The sequence below is a fragment of the Mus pahari genome, chromosome 1 (assembly GCF_900095145.1).
Source record: "Mus pahari chromosome 1, PAHARI_EIJ_v1.1, whole genome shotgun sequence".
Lineage (NCBI taxonomy): Eukaryota > Metazoa > Chordata > Mammalia > Rodentia > Muridae > Mus > Mus pahari.
This window is the reverse complement of record NC_034590.1, coordinates 93036111-93046468: the sequence shown is the minus strand read 5'-3', so window position 1 is coordinate 93046468 and position 10358 is coordinate 93036111. Positions and strand designations below refer to the sequence as shown.

General features: G+C 47.3%; 1 protein-coding gene across 2 annotated transcripts; it reads right to left on the bottom strand.

The window, feature by feature from the left end:
- Positions 1–2878: 2878 nt before the first annotated feature.
- Positions 2879–8719, bottom strand: Aqp8 (aquaporin 8). 2 transcript variants are annotated; one of them, XM_021219669.2, is made up of 6 exons: positions 8538–8717; positions 8177–8424; positions 6707–6833; positions 5596–5810; positions 4168–4302; positions 2879–3489 (listed from the first exon to the last, which is right to left on the bottom strand). In XM_021219669.2, the coding sequence occupies exons 1-6, from the start codon at positions 8547–8549 to the stop codon at positions 3441–3443; spliced, it is 786 nt and encodes a 261-aa protein (XP_021075328.1). In that variant the 5' UTR covers positions 8550–8717; the 3' UTR covers positions 2879–3440. The 2 variants fall into 2 exon arrangements, with proteins under 2 accessions (XP_021075328.1, XP_029400280.1); XM_029544420.1 differs by having other exon boundaries at positions 2884–3489; positions 8177–8427; positions 8538–8719.
- Positions 8720–10358: the final 1639 nt, after the last annotated feature.

Below are 10358 nucleotides of genomic sequence, written 5' to 3'. Positions count from 1 at the left end.
GGGGGAGGGTATAGGGAACTTTCAGGATAGCATTTGAAATGTAAAGAAAGAAAATATCTAATAAAAAACCCCAATGTCCACATCTAAGGGAAAATATACAATGTTTGTCTTCTGATGTCTGGGATGGCTCACTTGGAATGATTTTTTTTTCTAGTTCTATCTATTTACCCTGATAATCTCATAATTTCATTTTTAACAGCTGAGTAATATTCCGTGTGTAAATGTACCACATTTTCAGTATTTATTCATGGACATAGGCTGTTTCCAATTTCTGACTATCATAAATAGAGCAGCAATGAACAGCGATGAGCAAGTCCCTCTGTAGTTCAGTGTAGAGTCCTTGGGGGATGTGCTCAAGAGGAGTATAGCTGGATCTTGAGCTAAATCTACTTCCAGATTCCCAAGGAACTGCCACACTGATTTCCATAATGGTTGTATGACTTTGCACTCCCATCAGCAAAGGATGAGTGTTCTCTTTTCTCCACATCCTTGCTGTACTATCATTTATTTTATTGATCTGGGCCATTCTGACTCATGTAATATAAAAATCTCAAAGTAGTTTTGATTTGCATTTCCCTGATAACTAAAGATGTTGGCCATCTCTTAAGGTGTTTCTCGGCCATTTGTGTTTCACCTTCTGAGAACACTCGGCATAGTCCTGTACCCCATTTTTAAAGTGGGTTATTTGTTTTCTTGATGTCCAGTTTTTGTAGGTCTTTATATACTTTAGATACTAACCCTCTATTGGATGTGTAACTAATAAATATCATCTCCATTCTGCAGCCTGCTGATTTTTCCAAATTATGGTGTCCTTTGCCATACAGAAGCCTTTCAGTTTTATGAGGTCCCATTTATTAATTGTTGTTCTTGGTGCCTGTGCTCTTAGTGTCCTGTTCAGAAAATCTTTTCCTACGTCAGTGAGTTAAAACTACTCCCCATTTTCTCTTCTGTCAGATTCAGGGTATCTGGTTTTATATTGGGGTCTTTGATCCACTTGGAGTTGAGTTTTGTGTGTGTTGATAAGTATGGATCTCTGTGGATTCTTCCAAATACCACCCATCCAATTTGACCACCATTTTTTGTCTCTTCTCCAGTGTTTTTTATTTTTAGCTTCTTTGTCAAAAACCAGGTGTTCATAGATGTATGGAGTATGTCTGGATCTTCAGTTTGATCCCATTGACCAACATGCCTGTTTTCATGCCAGTACCATGCAATTTTGATTACAATAGTTCTGTAGTGCACATCTGTGGGAAGATGGTGATACTTCCCACCGTTCTTTTATCATTGAGGATTGTTTTAGCTATCTTGGATTTTTTGAATTTTCATATAAGGCTTAAACTTTTTTTCAATTTCTGTGAAGAATTGCCTTGGAATTTTGATGGGGATTGCATTCAGCCTGTAAACTGCCTTTGGTAGGATGACGATTTTCACTGTATTAACCCTACTTATCCATGAGCAGAGATCTTTTGATCTTTTGATATCTTCTTCAGTTTCCTCCTTCAATTCTTCAAGTTTTTATTACACAAGTCCTTCAGTTTCTTGGTTAGATTTATCCCGAGGGGGAATAGCCTATTGTAAGATAGTACTGTTTTGCTGATTTCTTTCAGTCTGATGTTTGTATCTAGGAAGACTACTGATTGTATACAGGGAGAGTACTGATTGTTTGTATATAGGAAGAGACTACTGATTTTTGTTTGTTAATTTTGTACCCTCCCACTTTTCTGAGTGTATTATCAGCTGTACAAGTTTCCTAGCAGAGTTTTTAGGGCCTTTTATGCACAAAGCCATATAATCTATAAATAAAGACTCTTTTTGCATCTTCCTTTTCTATTTGTATCCTCTTGATCTCCTCCAGTCGGCTTACTGCTCTAGCTAAGAGTCCAAGTGTAATAATGAATAGGTGTGGAGAAAATGGACACCTTGTCTTGTTCCTGATCTCAATGGAATTATGTTCCATTTGAGTTTCTCTCTGTTTAGGTTGACATTGGCTGTGGGCTTGCTGTAAATCACCTTTACTAGGATGAGGTATGTCCGTTGCATCCCTAATCTCTCCAGAACTTTTATCATGAAGGGATATTGGATTTTGTCAAAGGCTTTTTCTGAGTTTAGTGAGATGGTCATGTGGGGTTTTATTTTTCTCTCAGTCTATGTGATGGATTATATTTATCTGGTTTTGTATGTTGAGCCAACTCTGCATCTCTAGCATGAAGCCCACTTGACCATGGTGGATGATCTTTTTGATGTGTTCTTACTTTAGGTATGTAAGTGTTTTGCCTACATTTAGGTTTGTGCACCATGTGTATGCCATTCCCAGGAGACCAGGGTGGGGAGCCAGACACACCTGAGACTGGAGTTAGAGACACTCCTGAGCCACCACGTGGGTGCTGGGAATCAAACCCATGCCCCATGGTTCATAGAGAAGATACATGCTCCACTTGGAAGATGTGTTACTACTGTGTCTTCTTATCCCTTCTTCATCTACTCATGTCTCTCCCCCACATGCCAGTGGCTCATCAGTCTATGCCGTCTGCTGCTGTTCTCCTTCCGTGAAGAAGTCCTGCATCTTTGCCCCATCCCCACCTCATCCCCAGCTAGAGTGCAATGAATGGATTGGTCCACATCCAGGTAGTCCTGGGCATTCATCAAGGCCCTAGGCTTTACATTCAGTTTTCAGCAGGGTTTTCTAACTAGAGTGTAAGTAAATGAACACTGTGCTCCAGGCTGAATTGCCACAGTGGCTCCGCCTGAGTGCAGACAGACTCTGAAAGGGACCATATAAGTACCTACCTTGGCTCCGCAAGCCAGTCTCTCCACCCAGACTTTTATTTCCTCCTCATCGGTGCCCATGTCTTAAACAAAAGACAAGTCAACAGACACCTGGGATGAAATGCTAAGCCATTTATTACAAAGTCAGATTGGCAGCTGAGGAATCGAGATCTTTGGCTCCTGAAAGCCCTTCTGTAACAGTGTAATCAAGAGGAAAGAGGGTGGGGAGAGCAGGGGGCTCAATAGCAAAGTGTTCACCTAGTATGCATGAATTGGGTTCTAAACCCAGCACAGTAAAAAAGAAAGAGGGCTGGAGAAATGGACAGTGTGCATTAGCAATCACATTCTCCACCTTCTCAGCCCTTCTAATCCCTGCCCTCTCTCAAGAAAAGAGGCCGACCCTCTTTTTCTATGTGGTCTCTACCTGTCTTTAGGCTGGGCCCCAGGCCCACTCCATGAGCACAAAGGAATGAATTCCGGAGCTTCAGGAGCATGCTGGGACAGAGCAGCAGCTGCCTGCCTGCCTGCCTGCCTGAGAAGCCAGGCCTAGGCCAGCTGCTGTCATGGTGACTCCTGTGAGCTCAGGTCCTGCAGGAAATAATGGAATTGTCCGGTTCTCAACTCCAGACAAGCAGCTGAGGACTCCAGGCAGTGGGAACGTCACCAGCAGTTCTTCACCTCGACTTTAGAATTAGGCGGGTTTTCTCATCTCCAATGAAGAGCCTAAAAATAAATTGCCCTGTGAGGTCCCCATTCCCCTGCAAGAAAGACCCAGCTCTCCATTACAAATCTCCAAGCCCAGAACTCTCTAGACAGGTGGTTTCCTGAGCTGAGTCCTCTCAGGCAGTCGGGGGAGGGGGCAGTTTCCTCTCTGGTACCACACAGACCTTATCCAGAAGGGTGTGTATGGGTAGCCATTCAGAAATCAGCAACAGAGTGATTAGTGGTGTTTTACACCAGGCTCCAGGCATAGCCTGAAGCCTCTAGACTGCAGTGGGTAATGTTACAAGAAGGCTACACATCCAGCCCAGACTCAGCCGAGGGAAGACAGGGAGGGTCTGGGAGGAGTTGGTGCCCCAAGGAGAAAGAATATTATCTAAATATATTGTACAAGAAAAATTACATAAAAAAAATATTTTTAAAGCCATCCTAAACATGAAGCCCACCCATAGGAATATCCCAAGTCCTTCGAAACACATCTGAGTCCTACTTGGAGCCAGTGCCACCCGTGAACACTTCAATCCTAAGAGCCAGTTAGTTCCCCTTGTAAAGTGGCTTTCTGTCACTTGGAGCAAAAGGCCCTAGGCAGAGGCAGCACAGTTCCCTCTGAAGATTCCCATTCTCCTCCAAGTTTAAGTGAATGCCAACCTAGTAGCTGTAGACTCTCTGTCACCCTCCTACCTAATGAGCAGTCCTACAAAGAGGCCTGCCAGGAGGGGGCCCAGCCAGTAGATCCAGTGGAAATCCCAGTAGCCGGCCATCACAGCAGGTCCAAAGGCACGAGCAGGGTTCATGCAGGCTCCAGAGATGCTACCACTGCAGACACATAGGTACCCAGGTCACCAGCGTCTCAGAAGGTCCTACCTCAAACCCACATCCTTAATCAGACCTACAGCCAGCCCCAAGCTGACATCCTCTCTAAATGCCCATACCAGGGCCCCTGGGTGGATCCCAGAGGCTGTAAAGGAGCCTTACTTAGCTCTAGGCTGACAAAGGATGATTGCTACACGACCATCATGTCAGCCCCTCCACTCACATACACTTCTAGAACAAATGGTCAGCAAAGGCACCTGCTTAGTCACCATAGGAGGGGGAAAGTGGGACATGTTCCTTTCCAAAGTCTAGAAAGCAAAGTCCAAGGAACGCCACCCATTTTGGAGTCAGTCCAGTTGACCTACATTCAAAGTCCAGCCCAGGAAGTTCTACTCTGTGACCTTTGTCTAACCTCTCTACATATCCACTGAGATGGCAGTATCCACTCCATAGGCTGTAGCCAGGAACAAGAGACACAATGTGTGTCTGGCACACTGAGGACCTCATGCTACAGACTTGGGCCCTACTTCCAGAGAGGGTCTGTTTCCTAGGCACACCAAAAGAGGCATGTTCTCTGGGCTCACTAGAGGGAGATTGTTTCCAAGGCACACCTCCAAACCCAGTGCCTTCAGGCTGATCTATAACCTTCAGTGGGTTCTGTGTCCAGAAACCCGTCCGGGTAGGGGAGCACACTTGTAAGTGAAGCAAGTGTCACTAGGGGGCAGCAAAGCACCACTACTGCTGAGCTACCGCATTCCCAGACCATCCAAGGGGACAGAGCCCTGAGCCTAAGAAAGGTTTGGTTCTGTGTCCAAATGGAAAAAAGGAACTGAACTTTTGGAAGTGACCTCTTACATTTCAGCAGATGTGGGTAATTGTCCCAGATTTGTCACTTTAGACTCCCAGTGACCCTGAGTCATTTTTTGCCTTTCGGAACCACAATTTGACTACCTGTACAAGGGAGAAATCGTTCCTGAGCAAACTTTGTCTCCTCAATACCTTCCCAAAACTAACAAGAGGCTCAAAATCATAGAGACCAGGGTTAGAGATAATTTTTTGTAAGACAGAGTCAACACCCCGAGGGAATGCTTTATTTCTTATTAGAGAAATTAGGAATTTTCATCCAGACCTCTGACTTAGCCCTAAATGAAGTAGAAGAGTGGCCATATTCTCTAACCAAAAATCACCTAGCACTGCCTGATACCACCTACCCACCATTGCCTGTTGCCTGCCCAAAGCCAGCCCACTCTCTCCATTTGCCACAGGGCGGCCATCACACTTTTGAGGGATACTTACCCTGCCAGGATATCCACAATGACAGAGAAGCCAATGGAGAATGGGGCCAGGGGGCCCATCGTCTTCTCATTGACGGCACCCATACACACGGCCAATACCAACAGCATCGTCAGAATGATCTCTATCCCCAGGGCTTCCGCCACCTGCTCCTGCTCCTGGACGATGGCAAAGGCTGCCCCGGATGCGTTCCAGAACCTTTCCTCTGGACTCACCACCTGTGGAGAAGAAGCCACTCAGCCTAGGCAAGAGACGCTGGGAGCCACAGGGACGCTGGGAGCCACAGATCCGTGCTCCCACCCATCTGTCTGTTTCCCAGTTTCTCCCCTTTTCACGTGTAACCGAAGAAGCTACAAGACTTCCCTGAGCCTTGCTTTGCACCCCTGAAAACTGAGGATAATGGGTGTTGGGCCCTAATCCCCCTAAATAATCCTTGCTGAGAAAAAGAGCACAAAACTAGCTTGCCTCAAGCTCTCGAAGGCGAAGACATTGAGGGACCTGAGGGCCTCGAGGAAACAGAGTGAGGGGTTGAAAGTGAGTCAGTCTCAAGGGAGCAGGCACTGGTGGGAGTCAGAAGTAAGGGAGAAGGGAAGAATAGAAAAGAGGGGGAGCAAGAAGGGTGGAGGGAAAGAGCCCCGGGAATTATATACAGAGCCCAGCCTGGGGATGAGGCTCTATGGTAGACCATTTCTCTGGCATGCTCAAATCCCTCAGTTCCATCACCAGGGCTGGTGGAAGGGGAACTTACACCTAAGAACTCGCTTTTTAAAATATATTTTTTTATTTATTTTTATATATGAGTGGTTTGTGTTCATGTATGCCTGGGCACCACGTGCATGCCTAGTAACCACAGAGGCCAGAAAAGAGTGTTAGAGCCCTCAGACTGGAGTTACAGATGGTTGTGAGCTGCCATGTGGGTGCTGAGAATTGAACCCGGGTCCTCTGGAGGAGTAGCCAGTGCTCTTAACTGCTGGGGCATCTCCTTGGCCCAGGAAGTAGCCTTTTTGACTGATGGAAAGATTTCTAAGATTTCAAGCAAACCCAAAGGTAAAAGAGGGAAAGGGGACTCTATCAGTACCAAGCCACTAGCCCTGTCCCAGCAGGGATCACTCACCTTAGCCAAGGAAGCCCCAACTAGCCCCCCAAGCAGCTGGGAGATCCAATAGGGAATTAGCAGCATGGTCTTGAGGCCTCCAATCACTGTGACTGCCAGCGACACAGCAGGGTTGAAGTGTCCTCCGCTACAACCAAGAAGAGAAGGAAGCCATGAGGCTATGGTCCAAGGCTCACCACAGGGACATCCCTTGGGAATATGTACTTCAGCCTGTCCCCCAAACTGAGCCTGCAGGCTGGAGTTAGCCCAGTTCCTTCCATAAGCAGAAATGTGCACATCGCTCCCATTTTTCCATGAAGAGCTTTGTGTTGGGGTAAGAGGTGCAGAGGGAGCTGTGGATAGGTGGAGCAGGCCCTAAACCCAGGCCCTAGGTGGCCTTAGAGACAAACACATACGGAGAACATCCATGGTTCATTCCGACCCCTCAGAGCTTGCTCTGGACCTTCAGAAAGGTGGCCAAAGTCCCGTACCCACAGTCCGTACAACAGACTGCAAAAGCAAGATGTCGGTGCGTGGTCAGCAGTCTGGGTTTCACTGAAGCCCGGATGCTGCCCTCTTCTGCATCACACAGCTAAACACAAGCTCAGAGGCTCGCCTTGGCCATCCAGCCTGGAAGCCACCAGGCCTACCTAGATAGAAGGTCATGTGCCTCCCCACCACCACCCCAATCAAACCCCCGCCCCCTGCACGCCATTTAAAGAGATAATAAACTGTCCATTGTTCCTTCCCAGAGAACAGTAACTCAGTGTCCTCACTGAGATCTGATTTCGAGGGAGACAGAGAACAGCCCTATCCCAGTTCCCCTGTCAGATGACCCAATCGGGATGTCCACCATTACAGCGGGCTCTTCTGGGAAACAGCCCACCTCCCCTCAACCCATTCTACTGGGCTCCTACCCAGATAAAAACCAAGGAAGGGTCATTTTTCTGCCTCTAAAAAAAAAACCCTCTTGTCAGGATGAAGCCCTTGCACTTTCTGTGTATCGCAGTGGACAAAAACCTGGGGCTTTGCTTTTTCCAATTCACTTCCAAAGAGTAACAGCAACAGTAGTGTGTACTGAGCACCCCACAATCCCATCTCCCCAAGACACTCCCTCAGCTTTGGGCACTAAGTCAGACAGCTTGAATTTGACTCCTGGCTCCACCACCTTCTAGCAAATACCTCCTCTCAGTGATGTGGACTTTTCTCTTTTGTAAATATAAAACAGGAAATAACAGAACCTATTTCTTAAGTTTCCCACTAGGATAGAATAGCTGAAGCGTGCTCAGTATAGAACAGAGGCATAACTAGCAGTGGGTATATGTTGGCTCGAAGCTAACTTTATCATATAGTAACAGTATGACTCCTCCTATTTAATAGTCTTCACAGGCTGCAGAGCTAGATGACCCACCCCCACGTTTGTAAGACCGTAAGTGGGTGCCCAAGAGTTCCCAGATTGGCACTAAGCTAAATGCTGAGATCTGGTCTCACCTGATGTTCCCCAAGGTAGCAATGATGAGCCCCAAGGCCAGCCCATGAGCCAAGGCAGGCTGCAGGAGCCCAGTATTCGGACTGTTCTCAATGACCGATAGACATCCGATGAAGATGAAGAGAGCGGAGCCCACAAGCTCCACTATACACGGTTGTACATATTGCTCATACCAGAACACATGGCATCTGCCAGCCATGCTGTTCTCCTTCACCTTGACCTCACGTAGGTCCATACTACACATCGGTGTCTGCCGTAGGGAAAAAAAGACAGGAAACATGGGTGGCAGAGGCCCCCAGACAGAAGCCCCCATCCCCAGCCTTGAACAAATCCTTAGTGCCCTTGCCCAGGAAACAGACTCACCTCCCCAGACATCTGCTCAAGAAGATCCGAGCCAGAGCTACCAGGAGCTATACCGGCTGCCTTAGATTGTACTCACTTATCTTCTGGAGACGGAATCTGCTAAATTCTGCGCTTTTAAAGGACTGGGGACGTTCACCAAAGGTGTCCAGAAAGCAATAAAGTCCCAATGGGAGGTGGCCCAGAAGAGTCAACTTATTTTTTTCTAATCTCAACAGGGCAAGGGACACGTGGGGTCAATGATTGCTGGGCTTAGTGCCAGCAACAGGAAAGGCGTGGTTTGCTATGAGTGCACAGGCCTGGGGAGGGTCCCAGCAAAAGAGACTGCACATTCAGTAACAGCCAGCTCCTCTACCATTCCACAATCCTCGTGGGCCTCCTTCCCACCCAGGACCTTTTCCACTCGTACCCTGATCACCTGACCCAGCGAGTGTGTGAGCCGATGATGGCTGCTGGCTGCCTGAGGCAGGAGGGACAATATGGCACTGTTGTGTATGGTAAAGCTGGTGGACTTTGGAAACCTGGGGATGGGTGGGACCTACAGGCTCACCTACCCAAAGCCAGGGAACCACCAACGAGACGCACCCCTCTGCCCACACTGCCTGCACTGACACCCCAGCTCAGCTTGCACAAGCCAAGAGCTAACCACGCAATTGAGTCTCACTAAGCTGGAGTCACTTTCACTGTTTCATCGGCAAATGACAGTGACTGAGCTAATGGCATGGCATTCTTGAGTGAAGGCTTCAATGAGTGAAGAAATGAAAAGGGCTCAAGGTAGCTCCAGATACAGTACAAAAATGCCAGAGTCCATTAACTCAGGATATACGTGTAAGTCCCTCACAGTGTGCAAGTGGCCAGGCCCTGCCCCTGAGGATCTCCAACTGCTATAATCACCACTCAGGTGGCCCAGCTCCACCCTACAGAGTAAAAAGCCCAAGATCAGGACTTGAAGTCCCACTAATCCCCATCCTGGAAAGTTCTACCCTGGAAAGTTCTGTCCCCCTACCCCTAAGCCCAAAATAAAGCCTGTCTTCTGCTCAGTTCTCTACCGCTTCTTGTCTGAGCAGAGGTAGCCGCCCTCCTGGGGTTTTCCCTTCCAATAAATCTCTTGTATGGAATTTGTCATGCAGAATGGCTTTGTGGTATCCCTTGGCTCCCGACTGCCAGGAAACCTTTCCCTTCAGAGCTGTAAAACTTACAACAGGGAAACACTCCCCCTCTGAGCTATACCACTTCCCCACAGACCTGTAATACCCATATAGACACCCACAGGCAAGAGTTCATATGTACTAATGTCCACCAACCTTAGAATGCACGCTCGGATGTTACGGTGCCAGCAGCTGGCTAAGAGCCTTGCCTACATTGCCTCACGTTTACCTGGAGAGCACTCCAAGAGGAGGGTCTAATCTTTACAGCATGCCACAGAAGAAAAAGCACTTTTTCACGATGACAAAGCCTAAGATCATAATAACAGTGAAATATCACAAAAGGACAATGTAATTCAACTTATATAAGGTACTGGGACAGTTGGATTTATAAATACAAAAGGAGGGATAGGGTCAGGAGGGGCTTAGTTGGTGGGATGTGTGTTTTGCACACTGAACCCTGGGTTTGATCCTCTTCTTAGCACCACACAGAACCTGACATGGTGGTACACACCTGTAATGCCAGCACGTGGGAGGTTAGTGTAGGAGGGGACATCTTAGCTACACAGAAAGGTTATCTTTAGTTACACAGAAAGTTTGATGCCAACCTGGCTATATATGAAATCTTATCTTTTTAAAAAAAAAAAAAAAAAAAAAGCCTGGTGGTAGTGGCACACGC